The sequence below is a fragment of the Hoplias malabaricus genome, chromosome 1 (assembly GCF_029633855.1).
Source record: "Hoplias malabaricus isolate fHopMal1 chromosome 1, fHopMal1.hap1, whole genome shotgun sequence".
In the NCBI taxonomy this organism is placed as follows: Eukaryota; Metazoa; Chordata; class Actinopteri; order Characiformes; family Erythrinidae; genus Hoplias; species Hoplias malabaricus.
Genome location: NC_089800.1, coordinates 25,896,869 through 25,916,549, shown reverse-complemented (window position 1 = coordinate 25,916,549; position 19,681 = coordinate 25,896,869). Strand labels below are relative to the sequence as shown.

General features: G+C 38.7%; 1 protein-coding gene across 1 annotated transcript; it reads right to left on the bottom strand.

Moving 5' to 3' along the window:
• Positions 1-8,879: 8,879 nt before the first annotated feature.
• On the bottom strand, positions 8,880-17,097 carry tsku (tsukushi small leucine rich proteoglycan homolog (Xenopus laevis)). The gene is made up of 2 exons (XM_066677759.1): positions 16,788-17,097; positions 8,880-11,298 (listed from the first exon to the last, which is right to left on the bottom strand). The coding sequence occupies exons 1-2, from the start codon at positions 16,827-16,829 to the stop codon at positions 10,246-10,248; spliced, it is 1,095 nt and encodes a 364-aa protein (XP_066533856.1). The 5' UTR covers positions 16,830-17,097; the 3' UTR covers positions 8,880-10,245.
• Positions 17,098-19,681: the final 2,584 nt, after the last annotated feature.

The following is a 19,681-nucleotide window of genomic DNA, read 5'->3' as shown; positions in this document are numbered from 1 at the left end:
AGAAAACTGCAGTGAAACTCTGAAGTATCTGACATATATTTCACTACAAAGCAGTTGGAATAATGTCCCCCATTTTGGAAAAGAAAATGTGTGTGTGTGTGTGTGAGAGAGAGAGAGAGAGAGAGAGAGAGAGAGAGGGAGAGAGAGAGAGAGAGAAAGAGAGAGAGAGAGAGAGAGAGAGAGAGAGAGAGAGAGAGAAATTACAGTTAAGGGTTTGTGGTGGGATGGTTTGCATCATGTAAGTCTGTTGTGAAAACAAGTTCCACTCCAGCCCTGTAAAAAAAATCGTTATACCTTTATACAGTGTAGTGCCCTGTGTTTGAGCATTCTCTGAATTACTGTCTGGTAAAGTCCTGTAATATACCTGTGCTTCTTTTCCAAACAACTAAAAGCAAAACTGGCAAATAATTGGTGTGAAAGCAATTTGTTTTAACCACAAAAAGTAAGAAAGGGTCCTGAAATTTTGGGTACCCCCTTGTTCAGGGAAAAACAGAGGAGTTTTTGCTATTGTTTCCTGCTGAAAGTAACTTGAGTCAGAGATGATGGAAACCAGATGTGGGGCATGTCAGTGTGTGCAAATATCTCAGGATCTGTCTTTTTTCTCCATCTGAAAACACAAGGAAAGATCAGAGGTAGACCTCCAACACAGAGACTTACACAAAACCCCAACAGATTTTGATATAACACTGCTGTGGCCATTTACTGATAAGGTCACATATTGCTAAAATGTGATTAAGTGTTGTCAGTGAACAACACCAGAGTGACTTTGAAGCAGTTCAACAAATTTACCTAAAAATACCAGTCAGACCAAATCTGGGCTCCTCTTGTTATTGTCTGAGCCTGAGAAGCAGATAAACTCAGCAGACAGTGGGTCTGTAATATACATGAATACTGACATATCACAACATCAGAGATTTGTTTCTGATGAATATCTATAAAAGAAAGGAGTAGTATACTTTGGGGACCTTTTTGCCAAAGCACTGTGAGATGGGTCTGAAAGTATTTGTAACTGAAAATATGTTGTTAGATAATGATAAACTATTACTAGAACTAGTACTAAAGAGAGAAGCTTTAATAAATGTATTAATGAGTATTAACTGAGTTTACTTAGTGTTTGAAAAGCAGAAATGCAACCAACCTCTAAAGCTATGGCCACACAGAGTGTGAGTTAAGTTCCCCCAGAACAATCAGTTGAATGGGGAAACATGGGAACAGGAAAACGGAGTTCACTTCAGATAATTTCACTTCCCATCTACTTCACCTAGGTGTGCTTTAACCCTGTGAATGCAGCACAGTTTGTAAGTATCAGCTAACAGCAAAGCAGTTTTGTCTGTCCTCTGTTCATCATAATGCTAATAATGTAAACAAAACACTGAAACAGACTAGCAAGGCTGTGTTAGCAAATATTAGCTGTTTGCTGTATGCCTACTTTCTAATCTAGGGTGACCAGACGTCCTCTTTTACCGGGACATGTCGTCTTTTTTAGATTTAAAAAAATGTCTGGGCGGAATTTCACAAACGTCCGGGATTTTGTTTTTCTAGCGCTTACATAGAACTTCGAGAAGTGTTTCGTTCACAAACTAGTCCCGCCCTCCCCTACTCCGATTGGTTCGCTTGAGTGAGAAAGGGGCATGGTGATGTAGCCTAAAATCTTCTGATTGGACGGTCTGACTGTAGAGCTACCGTTATTGGTCAATAACATTCTCTGTAAACATTTAATTGGTCAGTCTGCACATCAGTAGTCCTTGTTTACGTCAGGCAAAGCTCATGTACCTACCCTCATCTCGAGCAGCTATGCCGAAACGTAAATATAAGTTCTCGGATGAATTTAAAAAAGAAATTCCCATGTTTTCCCATGTGTAGCAAATAAAGGTGTAAAGGACCTAAAAGCACAAATAGGTTCAGCTAAGCATACCACGGTAGCAAGAGCTCATCAGCCGCCCCCCACACTAGTATTAGATAATTGTCAGCCTATCAAATACTGCCCATAAATGCCAGATTTTGTTGCCCCCATTCTAAAATTTAGTCTTAACTCAGCTTTAGTCTGAACTTAGGAAGTGTGGGGAAAAAAAATACCTCTACAGATTCTTTGAATAATGGACAGCAAAATAGAGACTTACCAAATACTAGTCACATATGCTGCTCTACCACATTCTGTCCTTTTATTCCATTACTGTACTTTTTAGTAGGAATGTTCAGAAAATGCCCAACATATGTATGAAAACATAAAAACAACACACAGGTGGTTTTAAAGAGGCTTAGTGGATGCAGAGTCGACCTCTGACCTGAAAACCGCACTCAGAGCTTGCAGTGTTACAAAACAGCAAAGAAGATTGGTGGCATTCACTTAATGACTTTATGAAACAAACGGTTTAGGATAATGTTTCCTGCCTCTCTAAGTGCTTTTTGTTCTCTGGGGCTTAGGGTTGTTTTGTCTTTGCTGGGTAAAATTCCAAACCCCAGTCAAATGAGAACAGGATATAAATGCATTCCAGCACAAAAAAAAAATATTTGTTTAACATGCATTTTCCTGCTGCTTGATAGGTCTGGAACTTGACACTCAAATGTAAATGTGGATAAGTGTGCAGCAAAGGGACACCTTTAATGTTGAATTGAGGATATTCTATGGCCAAATTTGTTTGTTCTAGAAAGTCCATTGTATCCTGGAGTGGGGGCTTAATCCTGGTGCTTCAAAAATGGTGCATTGATATTCAAATGTTAGTATTTCAGGCCAATTACTTGCCAGAGCTATTGAAAACAGGTATAAATGTGTTCCAACAGCACACAGTCATGGGGTAGATCTTAAAGCGTTGCTCTGAAAGCTGTCTGGCAGCACAGATTGGTTAATGATCAAGTTACTCAGCATGCTCTCAGCTCCTACTGAGTCTTAAGACAAGAGGGCATTCTCTCAGGCTGATGAGGGTCTCTCTGAAGCCCCCATTTTCTCCTTCAAAGTTGCTTTACACTCGTACACTGCATTGTGACTCTCAGTCTAATTTGGGTGGCAGAAATTTGTACATTTCTGGCAGTGGCCATTAGTGCAGAGCATGCAAACAGCAGCCAAGTCTAAACACATAAGTTTCCCCTGCCATTTTTTTTGACCCCAAGTGACCTTTGTTCCTGGGCACTAGCCCAGTTAAAGACTGACACGTGAGAGACGTGCTTCGTGCCGCTCAGAACAGCAGTGGCACACTGTGATGAGATCCATTGTGTTTGAGTGCTGATATACATGATTTGAGCCCAGCCTTTAACAAAGGCCAATGGAAAACAATGACAAACCTTTCAAAACACAGTGTGTGAAAGCTTAGCTCTAGGCAATGGTTCAGTTCACTAAATGTGTATATCTTGTGCAACTAATTAGCGTGCAAGTAAACATGAAGTTTAAAGAAATAAAGGTTAACAAAGCAGATTAAAAATGTGCTGAAATGTACAACGTTATTTTGAGAAATGTCATAGATGTAAATCTGAGACCTGGAGTACATACATACATTCATTAAAGTCTTGTAACTTCATCCTGTTCAGCTAACATTAAGTAAATATAGAGTTTGTTCTGATGTGGGCAGGGTTGGTTGTCACCTGTGTACATTTGTCCAAGTCACAGATACATCTCATTGTACACTGCACAAATATTACATTGAAACAAATAGGAATTAAAGTGTCTAGTTGAGTTATCATAATGAGTATTAAGCTTGAAATATGTGCATGAAATAAAAACTGAAACCAAGCTCTGTAATCAGGTTAAATACTATTTGAACATACCATTTTTAAAATGGTGTCACCTCATTGCTGTGTTTTTTTTTTGTCTCAGGCATAAACTGCCCTGTCTAGTAGAGGCCTCAGGACGATTTACCTGTCTGATTGCTTTAATTACAAAAAGGTGGGTAGAGTAGCACAAACCCATAATCAGGTAAGTGTGGTTACAGCTGTAAAGTAATGACTCAACCAGAAGTTATCTTCCCAGAGAATAGAAAAAGAAATTAAAAGTACAAATTGCAGAAAAATAGCATGTGGCATGTTAATTCTCAGCTAATTTTAAACTTAACAAGCACAGAGATTCCAGGGGTTTAATTGAACAACAGCATTTTATTTTGTAATATAAGTAAATTTAAATTTGGTGCCTGCAACACATTCCAAACATTGGGACTTGGGACAGGGGCAAAATTGGAATGAAAAATTCTGCATTCTGACTGGCTCTCTGTACATCCATGTATTGTGGCCCTTACTGGTCTGAGATGAATCATTCTTTTACAAAACAGCCAAAATATCAGACTTGTTATTGGTCATTTGCATGTCAGTCTAGTTTCTTTTCCTGCAGTAGCAGGCGGTTCTCTTCCCTTTATTTTAAAAACCAGGTTTAAAATGCAATAATCTTAAAATGTCAGAGATGTGGCCTATCACAAGGTTTAAATGTTTCCATCAAATGAAATAAAGAAGAAATAAATCTCATTGACATAAAAGTAGTTTAATCTGATCACAGAGTAGAGGTGTTGTTAGTAGAAGTATTATTAAAGTCACTAGAAAGTACTTAATAATTCACCACACTGTCAGAAAAACTGTCACTGTGGCGGTACATTTTGCTGTCCCCTAACCCACAAGGGTACATATTCTGTGCTTTGAGTTAGGGGACATAACTGTACCTTATTGTACATTAATTGTAGATTTTAAAGTTGTGTTGATTTCATACGCCCCATTTAATCTCCAAGACTTTTATTATGTTCTGGTATTTTACCCAGTTCTGTAATATAAGATTACAAATACTCACCTCTGCTTCTGGAGAACAGAATGTAACATACTTTTAGGGAACCCAGCTGTTGTACTTTTAATGGTACATCTACACTCTTGTACCTTTAGTGACCTAATAATGTACTTCAACCGTACCTTCACTTATTCATCTTTTGTAATGAATATACATAGACCATGGTGGAATCAGGACTTATCAAGTATTTACTGATATGTGAAGACCATTTTTTAAAAATGCCTGTTTGCTTTTTTTAGTTTTGATAATTGTAGCCTATAATAAATTATCTGAGGAGTTTAATTCCTATTCTTATTAATGTCCAGCAATGAAACAAAACTTTCACAGTTGCAGAGTGTATTGCAGAGTGAACTGTCTTCGGAAGCTGAAAACTTTATGTATTTTGCTGCAGGGTTGGTTTTTTTCGTCCCCTGCGCAATATGTATTCCAGCCATTCATGAACTTATTGTCCTTTTAATCCAAATCAAATTTAATTGTGGGATTTAGTAAGATCAAAACTACTCCTCCAGTCAGGTGTCTGGAAGAAGGCCATATCCATAGGGCTGGAAATACAGGCCTGCTCACTCATTCAGGCAGAGGGAGAACTCCAGTGCACTCTCCTTTATCTCCACACATACTTAAATATCTTCCTGCAAATCTTGCCTAGCAAACAGCATGGAATTTGGGTTCAACGAGTTCATTCAGTAACGTCACCAGATATTGAAACTCACAGGACATTAAAGCATCGGAATTAGGGATATTTATAGAAAACAAAGAAACCTATTTTTCACGTTATTGACTATTATATTATTTCCTATTGCAGTGTAGGATTTGTAATAATTAAGACAGTATTTTGCCTTTAAAGTATATTGTCAGTTTTTGAAACAAAACTTGTACCTTCATGAAACATCAGTCTAGAAATCAACAATAATACATACTTAATGTTTAAATTTAAAATGATTTTGGATATTTTATGGTCAGTTTTTCAGAATGCTTTGACACGTGGTCAAAAAGTAAGATACATATAAGGTTTTGTTCCAACAGCAACACAGCATACAACATTTATTAAATCAGGAATACATCAAAAAACTATAAATAGTTGCTTTGGACACATTTGCTTTAGACCCTCACTGAATGTACTGAAGGTACACTTTGTAGAACACTGTGTAGTGTTTTCTCAAAGGCTATGAAGTAATAGGATCAGAAACCAAGTGTAGTGAACTATAGATAACTGTGGCTAATGATCCACAAAGATTTGCTCACTTCAGCCAAACTAAGAAGGTCTTACAGGTTCTGTACCTTCACTTTGTGGTCTCTAACGTGCTATTGTTGAAGTGATTTCTGAATATCCGTTATATTGTTCAGTAGTGTCAGACTAACAATGTTAATCTTATACCAGTGTTTCTTATACCTGTGAAGGGACTCCAGTGTGACTTGTCACAGTCTTAGAAAACATTCCAGAAAGCAAAATCTGTTCAGATTTGAATCTAAATGTATGTAAAGGCCATTTGTGGGTTTGATACATCTACAGAGTGGACTGTGTCCTACTGTTCCACATTATTAGGCAGTTCACAAAACACCTGATATGATTTGCAGCCTCTTGGTCATAAAACCTGCTGCAGTTCAGGAATGGTATGTTTGTGCCATTCATTGTAGCGCTTTACTGGCTTCTGCAAGAGTAAAGTTACACACAGCTATTTAACAGAGTGTCCTAAGAACAACACATTCTTTAAATAAAGTACACGTGGTAATTTGTTACAATTTTACAATCCTTGTGAAAACTATATACGCAGCACTGAGCACATTCCTGGTCAAATTGCTTATATATTTTTGTTTTATAGTATAAGCGTTGCATAAAGAAGAGGAAAGCTAAAAGAAATCAAAGTAAATAAACAATTTATTAAAACACAGTGTACCATTAAAAATATCAGCCTAAATTACAGTTTATAAAAGCTCAGATTTGCAGATCTGGATTTTTTTTTTATTTTCTCCATCTTCGCACTTTGAAAAGAAACTCCACATTATGGGCTTAAAAGAAAGTGGAACTGCCAATAAGTCACTGCTGTTAAAAGCAAATAGACAAAAATGAAGAAAACCACACACAGAACATTTAAAATAGATGTTTGAAAGTAAAGTTGCGTAGTAAAAGTTTATGGACATATATTTTCAACTGGGCAGTCCACTACGTTTGAGGAGTATTTGTAGACTGTCGTTCGGGACTCTATACAAATAAGCAACATTTGTAAAGTAAATAGATTTTCTATATATTTTTGAATGGGGGAGGGATTTAAAGCTTGATAAATGTGTGTTCAAAACAGCTTAACATTGCCACCTTAAGGACCGTTTGTTTTTCTGTTTGTCCCTGTTTGTTTATGTGAGACTTTGCTGCAATGATGTGTTTACTCTTCTCATCTGGGGAACTGAACTCAGAGAAGTCTGAGAGAGGGAGAACGTTAGAAAGAGCAAGGTCAGCCCTTTTTGTACTGCTTTAAGCAAAGGGAGAAAAGGGAACATATCTCTGGCACTACAGTCTCCTAGAATTTCAAAGAGCTGAATGTTGGCATTAATTCAGAGCTGCTAAAGGGCTGTGTGAATACTCTCAGTGTCTCTGGAGCTTCCAGGCTCAAGTCATCTGGTGAGTGTGGGCTGCCATTTTAGCCTTTTCCATCAAACTGCTGTCCACTCTGCCAAACAACAGAGTCTCATAGCACTTGTGCTCCTTAACTGCATATGTGTGTGTGTGTGTGTGTCCTTCTTGGACAGAGCACTGGGTGTGTTTCTAATAAACAAAGGCCGGGCAGGCGCTTTGGTAAATTGGAGAGAATGAGAACCACATTAAATGAACCGTTATTATGACTGCAGGCTGCCTGTGAGTCAGCGGGTTTGCGAAGTTGGGAGGAATACTGAGAAAGTAAATAGGGACACTTTATTTGAAATCTGCATACATAGGGATTCATGGTATTAGTTATGTATTAATGGAGATCCTATATCAACATTTGCAAGATTACATTAGTTGTAAATCGCATTCAACTGTAATGATATCGAGGGTCTAAAAAGTTCATTCCCTTTCAAGACTGTTATAGAGAACTAGGTAGAATTTATTTGCTTATCCAGTGCAGGGTCATTGTGGGTCTGGAGCCCACCCAGACGCATTCAAATATTTATGCTCACACTCACGCATTCGGACATTTTAGAATAGCCAGTTCACCTAGTAATGCAAGTTTTTGGACTGTGGGAGAGAACCAGAGCATCTGGGGGGAAACCAATACAAACACAGGGATAACACACCAAACTCCTCACAGTCACCTGAGGCAGGGTCTAGAAGCCACATCCTCAGGAGCTGCCACTGCCATTGGATTCTGTCAGCTGGAAAATGTATATAAAAATACTGTTGAAAATGCTTGGTCAAATTATACGATATTTTCCCACTAGACACAATACTCTTAAACATGTCATTCTCTGCAAGGTCCTTAATAATTTCTATTAAATTGTTTAGTTTATATGAAAATGGAAACATGTGTACAGAACATACAGGGGTTAGACAATGAAACTGAAACACCTGTCGTTTTAGTGTGGGAGGTTTCATGGCTAAATTGGAGCAGACTGGTGGCCAATCTTCATTAATTGCACCAGTAAGACCATGTGCATCCAATGGTTCAAACATTGTTTCCTGAAGGCGGTGCCGTGTATCAGGACGACAATGCACCAATACACACAGCAAGACTGGTGAAAGATTGGTTTGATGAAAACGAAGTGAAGTTGAACATCTCCCATGGCCTGCACAGTCACCAGATCTAAATATTATTGAGCCACTTTGGGGTGTTTTGGAGGAGAGAGTCAAGAAACGTTTTCCTCTGGCCACTATCCTGCAAGAAGAATGGCTTAAAATCCCTCTGACCACTGTGCAGGACTTGTATATGTCATTCCCAAGACAAACTGACGCTGTATTGGCTGCAAAAGGAGGCCCTACACCATACTAATAAATTATTGTGGTCTAAAATCAGGTGTTTCAGTTTCATTGTCCAGCCCCTGTATATTCCCCTTAACCAGATTTCTGCCTTACACATTCCGATAAACGAAGCAAAGGTTATCTGAAACATCCATTACAAGAATGAAGAGATTAACTATTTTAAAGAATGGTCCATTTTATAGAATGTATTTAATGCATAGCTTTGTACAAAGATTTACATTACTGTACAAAACAGACAATACAAAATCCATTCAGAACATCCTCTACTGACTTCAAGACCAAAAAAAGTGCAAAACACAGTGAGTGCACTGCAAATTCTGTAACATACAGATGTCAAAATAAGCAATAATGTGAATTTGTTGGATTACACTGAAAACTATTTTTGCTTCTGTTAAACCATGTTTCAAATTCTGCATTATTTTTGAATGCATGCATTATTAGAAATATTCATAATACATTAGAATTTCAATAAATACATTTTATACACATTTCAGATTTGTGTAATCCACCGTATTAAGTATCAGTTTCTTGTCTGAATGCGAGGTACGAAGTAAACGCTTCAGGATGAGATCAGGAATGACTAGGCATCCAACCAGGAATGAATGCAAATGAATAATCAAAATCTGAATTACCACCATGTCTTAAATTGTGCAGAAAATGTACCAGTAAGTTTAAGAATATCCTCTGCACCGAGCTAATGCAAACCAGATTTAATAGATTTAGACAGAAACTGAGTTTCTGAGTGTCAGAGGTGACACTACTTCACTTCCAGTCTTGTTGCAGCTGTATTAAACTGCACGTGAAAAAAAAAAACCCAAACAATTCCATTAATTACAAACCTTATCTAAACTGTGTGTTCTAGGGCAGGACACCCTGCAGGAATACGTGACCCGTACACGGTCAACATTAAGGCACTAAACATTCATTCAAAACTCATCTTTGGTTTAAAGTGGTTCTTGTGTGGCCTGGGGCACATCCACAGAGACTGTTGTGCAGAGAACATAGACTCATCTACCCCCATCCCAACCCCTTATGAAATTAATAAAAACATTTCAAATTTCAAGTGAGCCACAGAATAAAGATGAACAAAGAAAAATGTAATACACTCTTAGGGAAAGACATGTTCCTAAATGTTTCTTGGCCCAGAACTTGCTATTGCCATACATATTTATCTTCATCTTCACACTATTCCATTTCTATTCAAATTGTAGGGCAGTGGAGCTCTACACTGATACTCCCTACACATTGGCACAGAGCAAAAATAAAGATCATATTTTAGCTTTAGGCACTGATCCAAAGATCACATTTGTGTAGTGGAAAAGGGTGTACTACTTAAAGTGCATTAGAACTATACTCCCCAGTACCTTACATTAGAATATTGAAATGCGCAAATCTGAGAAACTTGGTTTGCTGCAAGTGCAAAAACAATGCTATATGAACTGTAGGTGAACAATTATAAAAATATTACAAGAATAATGGAAGATTTTGGCCTCTGAGAACTAAGGCACATAAAAAAATGAAGAAAACTTGATAATGAACTTCATGAAATGATGCCAGCCACATCACAGGTTAGTATATCGTTTGCTTTCGCCTGTCCTATCTGCCTGTGAAATTGGCCTTGCTTGTGTGTCTTCCAGCAATGCATATTTGGCCCCAAAGTCACACTTTTTATACTTGGCATGTGGTTGAAGACAGTCACAGGCAACGGAGTGGCTACAGACCTGGACAAATTGAGCTCCTGTAAAGAGGACAGTCCAATGAACATATCTGGGTTAACACCCTTGAGCTTGAGGTTGTTTGATAGGTCCAGGACCTGCAGGTTCCTCAGTCCTCTAAAGCTGCTGGGTTGTATACTTGATAGCTCAGGCAAGCTGCTGAGAGACAGGTAGACAAGATCTTTCATCTCCTCAAAGGCGCCCTCCTCAATGCTGGTGATGAGATTGCCATCCAGGCTCAGATACTGCAAGGGAATTCCTGCAAGTTTAGGCACTGTTCTCAGCTTGTTTCCTGCGAGTGACAGACTCTTAATATATGGAGCATGGCCTTGTGGCTTTCTGGAGACTGTAGTGAGATGGTTATTGGAAAGGTCCAAAGTAATTGGGGTCTCCTGGCCCCTAGTGGTAAAAAGATCCAGGCTGAAGTCCTGGAATTTGTTGTTGCTAAGGTCCACGTCAGCCAATGGAAGCCCAGAAAAGCAGCCATCTCCAAGGCTCTCCAATGCATTCTGACTCACGTCGAGAGTCTCCAGGTAGCGGAGTTTGGAAAAAGCCTTGGGGCTGACTTTGGTGATAAGGTTATTGCTAAGGTCCAGGCTGACCAGTGTAGTGTAGCCTGGTCCAGATAATATTGAGTCTGTGATGGAGCTGATGGAGTTGTGAGAGAGGTCCAGGTGGGCTGTGTCCAGGGGAATGAGGACCGGAGCAATGCCAGGACCAACTCCACTGCAGTCCACTTTGGTCAGGCTGAAGCTGTCAAACAGACCATAACTCTCTACATCACATCGGCACTGTGGGTGGCAATTCTGCACCTCTCCTGCTGTCACCAGACCTAGCAAGGAGGGCAGGGTGAGACATAATAAGGCCATCATGGTGCTCTGTGGAGACAAATGTATGAAATTGATTAAGTGGTGTCCCAAAAGTGCACTTCAAAGTCAAATGTTTATCATAGGGATATATATATATTATCTTCCAGTAGCAGAATTACATTTTAGGAGGCACCTGATAACAGATAGAGAGACAAACTTGAAGCACTGTGTGCTAGAGATATCAATGTGAGGACCATAACCTACAAACTTACTTCACTGTAATTTCCAATGTGTGAGATAACACATTAAAAAAAAAAAAAGCATGATTGCTGTCCTCAGGTTTTCCGGACTGTTTATAATAACAGCAGAGGTTGAGGGCTGGGAAGGTGCCTCTATGAGACAAGGCCTAAGCCCTCAGCCTTAAATGAATTTAAATTACGTGATGATTTATATAGTTTTCAGTGATACAAATCTATTTCAAAATAAAATAACAAACTCTAAATATTGTAGAGAGTGAACAGTTCATTTTAGTGTAAGTTTAAATTAATTAATAAAAAAAGCTATCATATATTCATCAGATTTTCACAGATTTCATGACTGTAAATCATAATCATTTGGGTAATCAAATCAAATATTTGGAATAGAAATAAAGATGTTTAAAAAACACACATTTTCTGTCATGATATTTATCAAAGTATTGTGTGTAGTATCATGCTTGTTTTGGTAAACAAGAAAGTATTTTATTCTGGCAATGAGTAAAACATATGCACTGCACTAGAGAGATTACAGAGTTGCAGCAGGTTGTGTAAGGTCATGTAAACACTAATGAAAGGCTAAATACACCTTTGTGTAAATGTCAATTCTAAAAACCCTTGGCTTGTACAACTTATCTAGTATATATTATATATTATCTGATCTAGTATACATTGTATCTTATCTGTAAATAATGTACATCAGGCTTTATCCACACCTTATTCATACTTGTAAAGTGATCAAAGATGACTAAGATTTACTTAGCGTTCAAAGCAGCACACAGGCAGTTTATAAAAGAAGGTCAGATTGCTCAATAGTCGTTGTTTAACTAAATGAAAACACATTTTCATTTAAAGCTAAAACAAGATTATATTATTACATAAAATACAATTCAGCACCGACACACTTCCAGTAATACACAATAATTACTTACAAATTAACTTAACAGTGCTAAAGTAACATTAAGTAACCTAAACACTGTTCGATTCAGGATTGTGGAGTTTTGTATAACACTGTATTTTCCCTCTAACTCTTGAAAACAAGAGCAACCTGCCAGCCCTAATTCCCCCAACTTCTTTAGTCTCCCAGAGGATTTGACCCAATTCTGATCAAAGGCTGTATTCCATGTTTTTTTTCTTCTTCTTCTTCAATTACAGTACCTCTTTATGGTTATAAGGAAGCAAGGCTTTACAAAGATGTGCATGTTAGATATTTCTCAGTACTGTTCTTGTACTTGAAACATCGAAGGAAATCCTCAACTCTAGAACCCACAGAACATAACTGTTACACTAAATCACAATGTAACAAAATTTAATCCATGAGACTAAACCAAAGTATATATTTCAGACCTTTTAGTTCTAGTGATTCAGTCGGTAAGTCCTAATGACTGAAGCATCTGTAGTACATACCTCTCAAGAAGTTCTACCCTTTGTATTTGCAGTGGAGATGTGCTGGTAAACCTGTTGACCATGTGCCTTTTTAAAGTCAATGACCTGAACCCAAACCTCATCTCTGAGTGCTTTATAGTGCAAACACTACACAACGTGTGCAGATATTGGACAGAGATGAGCCATGGTTGTATAACTGCCAAACACATTCTAAAGCCAAAAGAGATGTCAGCATGAGCTGGCATAAAACTGATTACAAATTAGTGCAAAAGTGCAAGCTTGCACGCTGGAGCACAGCACTCACCCTAAATTAATAGCTATCACGTAGGTTAATCCCCCACTGCACTTGGCTAAAGAGTTCCCCTTATGCAACTAGGCTGTATAACACAATAGGTACAATATAACACTTGAATACAACACTGATAACATGCTTGGATTTTATCATTCACTGTTTACATCCCTCAAAAGCGCATGTACAATCAGCAGATATTTGCTCAAGCTCTTTCATGTACAAATCTCTTCTGTATCTATTTGAAAACAGTCATTTTGTCTGTTTTTCTTCCTTTGCTGATTGAGCCTGTGGAAAAAGGGTGTTAGTGGCGGTTGCTATCACTGCTTAGCTTTTGTTTCAATGACCTCACTGCTTTGAGACTGGCCTCATAGTTGGGTAGAGAGAGAGACAGAGCAAACGGATGTCTGAGTGTTCTCCAAATAAACTCCTTTCCTAAGCCACAGTACATGTTCACCCTTAAGCCAGAAATGTCAGAGCATTTTACTACATCCTTTTAGTAACTTTTAAATTTGTATTTAAACAAAAAAAGTAAGTGAGAAGCTTTAGTGAGAAACTCTCCATAACCCGAGAGGAGATGATAAGCCAAAGACGTGTCTAGTGTCTAAAGTTCGTCTAAAGCAAATTTATGGGTGAAACCAGTTTCCTCCCATGGTTGGAGGTGGATTGGTGACTTAAAAATAAAAGAAAAGCCACCCTAGGTGTGAGTCAATGTATGAGAGTGTGTCGCCCTGTGAGGACTGGTGTCCCCTTCCAGGGTGTGTTCCGACCTTGCACCCAATGATTCCGGATAGGCCCCAGATCCAGCGAAACCCTGAACTGGATAAGCAGTAGAGGTAGGGCCTGAATACTGATGGAGTGGAGCATTGCCTTTATTGAGCTCCACAACAACAACAATACCCGAACCTCAAAAGTAAAAACCGAATGCCTACCCAATGAACGAATATCCAAACCACAGGATATTCAGGGCTACTGAATTCACTCCTAAAATACCCATGATTCACTAAAGGATCATACAACTTACTAGTCTACACACCTTTAAAACAACTGTTTTCCATCCTGAATGACAAGTCTCACTATATAAATAGACTTGATTTTAAGATCTTAAAGGACTCACAATATATACTGAATATTTCTAAGTGTAAAGCAATAAAACAAATATAAGCATCTATTAAGGTCACCCCTCTCTCTCTCAAAAAAAGTAAATTTATTTATGCCTTATATTCATTAAATCAAAGAGCAGCACGTGCATATACAGAGTCTCATCAATTTAAATACTGATACATTTTGCTGGTTCTTGAGAGTATTTCACATAAATTAATAAATTGCAAATCACTACAAAGTGCTTTACCACTGGAAGTGCTGGGATGAACGTTAAGTTTCTGACAACAGACACCTGGCTGTTTAATGAGGATCATGACCCTTCCAGGTGTTATTCTAACTGACCCTGTCCTAAAACTAACAAGTTCAAAAGCATTTACAAAAGTGTTTAAGGAGAGAACACCATTAAAAGTGAAAAAAATCACAACCCAATATTTAACCTGATTTTTACTTCCTTGACATTCTGGAGAAGCCTTAGGGGAATTGCACAAGGCCTGTTCATTAACCTCCTTCTTCTATCACAATGCTTTGTTGTGCTTGGGTGCATAACCTTGTCAGTGGTTCCTAACTGAGCAAGAATTACAAACCCTTTCAAGATTACATACTGAAATTGCTTCACATGCACAGTATGTTAATACCTATATTTCTTCTCTAGTTCTCAGACTCAAACACTGTGGTTATTTCTCAACAATAAAATCAAAACAACTTGCCTCACACAGTCGAAGGAACTGAAGGGATTTCTCCACAATTTAATTAGCAGACAGCAGACACCCTAATCCAATAAAGCTGAATGAATGCACCACCTTAAGAAGAGTCAGGTTTAATATGAGCTTATGTCAGTGGAGCTTAAAACAGTCCAGCACAGTACAAGCTTTGGAAAAACTAATAATTTAATGACTGACTAGTTAACAAGGTGATGCCTATATTTGCTCCATGCTATAATATAGGGATGACACTGTGCTGTCATACTAATTCAAACACTTCTTTAAATGTTAGTGTTATGAGGAAGAACTTAAATCCTTAAAGTCTTCAGCAAACTGTAGACAATGGCAAGTAGATAAGAGACAGCTTCCCAAGACCACCCTTTTCTAAGTCCTTCTAAGTCATAAAAGGTATGATGCATGATGAGCTACAGCTTCCATACTGACTGACTAAACTATCTGTGCTGTTGACTTTACAAGAAAGTATCTAACTGATGTTGTGTTGAAGATCTTTCTAAATCTTTCTTAAGCTGTTTAGTAATTAGGTTCCATATTTGATGGATCTGAACCTTCGATATTTCTAATGATATTGTGCACAACAGAATTATTAGTTCCAATTTATTATTCCACATTTAGCATTTTCTGTTAGCAGGGTTAAGTTTGACTGCTTTAATTGGTTCAGCCCCTGGACATATTTTTTGTTGCCTACACCTCTCACTTTGAGCTTTATTTTAAACCCTAAGAGAGAAGAGCAGTGTATAACATACTTAAAGACACCCTTCAGTCAAAATCATGTTTTTACATTTTTAACATAGCCATGTGGTATTGTTTTATTGTTTTGAGGCCATCTCAAGGGAGATGAGCAGTCAACTTTGTGACTAAGCATTTCTGTTTTGAAACCACAATGTTCCAAACACAGTGTCAAATGGGTGGATTCAGACAGCCAGGGTTTCTTACATCATAGAGGTGGGGATGATGTGCAGATTCATAGATCTGTGTGTACAGTACGTAGGCGAAAGTGTACAGTTTTATCTGAGCCACTTTTGGGACATTAGCTTTTTTTGCATTATTTCGGGAAAAAACTCTAAATGCATCACTGAGATGAACAAATATGAGTAAATATGGGTTAAATATTTTTTAGTTTATTACATGAAGAAAGGAATGTACTCTTTACATACATATCATTGCTATTTTAAGTGGTCGCTGTTTAATTTAAATCCGTATTGAACTCGGCTTCTGGAATGCTTTAATTTTAGAAAGATATGAATAATAATAATAATAATAATAATAATAACTTTACATGTTTGCGTCATATTCTAAAAAAAAACGTGCTCAGAAATAGTGCCTTTCTTTCTTTCTTGACAAATGGGGGAAGCGTTATAAAGTTCGACTGAGATTTTATGGAAACACTTGTGGAGAACATTAGGGAACGGCGGAAGTTTTACTGCAGCTGTAGTTTGTAGCTACTTGAGTTATTACTGAGGCAACAGCATTTTTATTCGAGTGTGTGCTCGGCTTCTAGCGCCAGGTCCTGAAAGTGCTAAGTGGAAGCTAAAATGATAAAAGTCCTAATAGTAAAACAAAAGATACCGTTGACCACAAAACCGAACGCTAGCGAGCATCTGTTTATCTTTAGCACATTTAGAAGAAATTTCAATATCAATCCGCCTGATGTAAAACATCTATCTTTACTTAAACGTACAGTTTTACTTTGTGTCAACAACACATGTTTAATTCTACGTCCTGTAACCTATTAAAAAAGCTCTATAATCCACTTTAAGCATATACTATAAACCAGTTTAAAAGAACTTCTTGCAAAATACTCACCATGCTCCTCCGCCGCTCAGCTCCATGCTCGTTGTTTCCCATTCACTTTTTAAGGTGGATCTTAACACTGCCCTGGACTAACTGCTACATTTTAGAAACGGACACGTCTTTCACATTTCCTCGGTCCAGACGACGTGTCCAGTCATTCCGGGAAGTTTCTCCTCGGCAAGTGAAGACGGTGAAGAGTGTAAATCTACACGCAGCTCGGACTAAAGCCCAAAGTGTGATTCCATGACTGCGGGCTGGGTGTGTAGAGAGGGCGCTAGAGCTCCAGTTAGAGCCTCGCCCACCCTGGCTCCCCGAGAGGCAAAGCTGCTACGAGCACAGACACACACACACACACACGTTATGAAAAGATGTGGCAGAGAATTCCACACCACTCCATGGCCCAGTATAGAGTTTGGTTTAACTTATTATATGTCTGCCTGTCTTTCTCTCTGTCTAATTTGCTATTTGCTACTTCAAACTGCGTATTTACTTCCATTAAAGTGAGATTTTAATTGAGCAAGTTTATAGGATTCTTTATCCAACTCTGAAATTTACTTAAGACATTTGGTAGATTTTTTTTTTAGAAAAATCTCTTATTTTGAAGATTTCATTACTTTCTAAAAGTGGGTGTGTCTCCTGCCATCCTAACGGTTAAACTGCTGTGCTTTCTCCCACAGGCGGAGATGGCTGAACTACTTTCCTCATTCCCCTTTTAGAACACCATTAATTAGGGTGACCAGACGTCCTCTTTTACCCGGAAATGTCCTCTTTTTCAGACTTAAAAATGCCGGGGGAATTTTGTTTTTCTGGAGTTTACATAGAATTTTGAGAAGCGTTTCGTTCACAAACTAGTCCCGCCCTCCCCTGCTCCGATTGGTTCGCTTGAGTGAGAAGGGGGCGTGGTGAAGTAGCCTAAACTCTTCGGATTGGACGGTCTGACTGTAGCGCTACCGTTATTGGTCAATAACCTTCTCTGTAAACATTTAATTGGTCAGTCTGCACGTCAGTAGTCCTTGTTTACGTCAGGCAAAGCTCATGTACCCACCTAACTTGAAGTCGCATTTGCACTGGAGGAGGCAGGGAACAACATAACTTACCTTTTTTAACAAAAGGTTAAAGATGGCACCACCCAAACACCAAACCAACACAAAAATGAGTTGTGAATTAGCAAAATTAGCAAAACACACCCAAATCTGTCTTTTTACAAAAAACAAAACAACAAACTAAACTAAAAGCTCAGTACTAAAGCAATAGACAACAAAAAAATCACATGACAAACTCACTTACCGAGGTCAGAGCTAGCCATACTTGGAGGCACTTCGTTTGGCTCTGCCACATTAACTCCCCACTGCCACAATATTGTGTCCTATATTATCAGTTGTGGAGCAGTTAAATCATGATTGTCGAGCGTGGGTGATTAAAACTGGTTCAGTCAGATTCTGTTTGAAACAGGATGCACTTTAATGCAGAACAAACAGTGGAGTATATTTTATTTAGCCTGCTTGACATGTGTGAATATGTGTAGTATGTGTGTCATTACTTTTAATTACAGCATGTCAGAAGGCGGCATGTTGGCATGGCAGATATGTCATTGTCCTACAGCTCCAGGGCATGGCAGTCTGGGTTCATATCTTGTCCTGGGTCACTGAGTGTGGATATTGGTGTGTTCTCCAAAACACCACTGCTAGTGCTGATCCAAAATGGATAAAATGGGACAGTTGCATCAGGAAGTGCATCTGTCATAAAACGTGAGTCAACTTGACAGAACAGACTGGTTGATCTGCTGTGGAAATCCTCATGGGAAGAACCCGAAAGAGGAACAATTACACATTTAGTCTGCCGGATTGTGGACATGTATAATATGAGTAATTGTGTCTATACATGCTGGAGAAGCTTTATACCCATCTGGCCACCCATCTTGGCATTAGGCCTGGAAATTTTAGGTTCTTGCGTAACTGCTCGTTTCTATGGAGCTTCTACAGGCTCTGAGGGCAACATCTGAGAACATATTTTACCACAAAGCGTTACTCTTAAAATAGCAAAGATCTACAAATATAAGGTGTTTTCCATTGTTTGGACATATAGCGTAAATGATGCAAGTTTAGTGTCTGTTGTGGTCAAGTCTTTCAAAAAACCAGTTATAACAGAGATCAAGAAATGTGAGGGAAAGTCATCTAGATAAAATATAACATAAATAAATGTTATACATAGAATATAAATGCTTCCAGCTTCTATAGCCCCAGTTGAATTTATAACGCACTATCAGTCCACACTAAGGTGTTTTGAATAAAACTTAAAATATGCCATACATGAAGTGTTACATTCTGCATAAAAGATTTTCTGATGATTTACATTAATTCATTAATTAATTGTCCGTAACTGCTTATCAAGGTCAGGGTCACGGTGGGTCTGGAGCCTGCCTGGAATCACTGGGCGCTAGGCGGGAACACACTCTGCAGGGGGCAGTAATTTACAGGGAAACACACACTCACACTCACACCTGAACACTTTTGAGTAGCCAATCCAACTACCAACGTGTGTTTTAAGACCGTGGGAGGAAACTGGAGCACCCGAAGGAAACCCACACAGACACAGGGAGAACACACCACACTCCTCACAGACAGTCGCATGCAGGAAACCCAAAGCAGACACAGGGAGAACACACCACACTCCTCACAGACAGTCACCTGGAGGAAACCCACGCAGACACAGGGAGAACACCCCACACTCCTCACAGACAGTCACGCGGAGGAAACCCACACAGACACAGAGAGAACACACCACACTCCTCACAGACAGTCACCCGGAGGAAACCCACACAGAAACTGGGAGAACACACCGCACTTCTCACAGACAGTCACCCGGAGGAAACCCACACAGACACAGAGAGAACACTGATGTTTAAC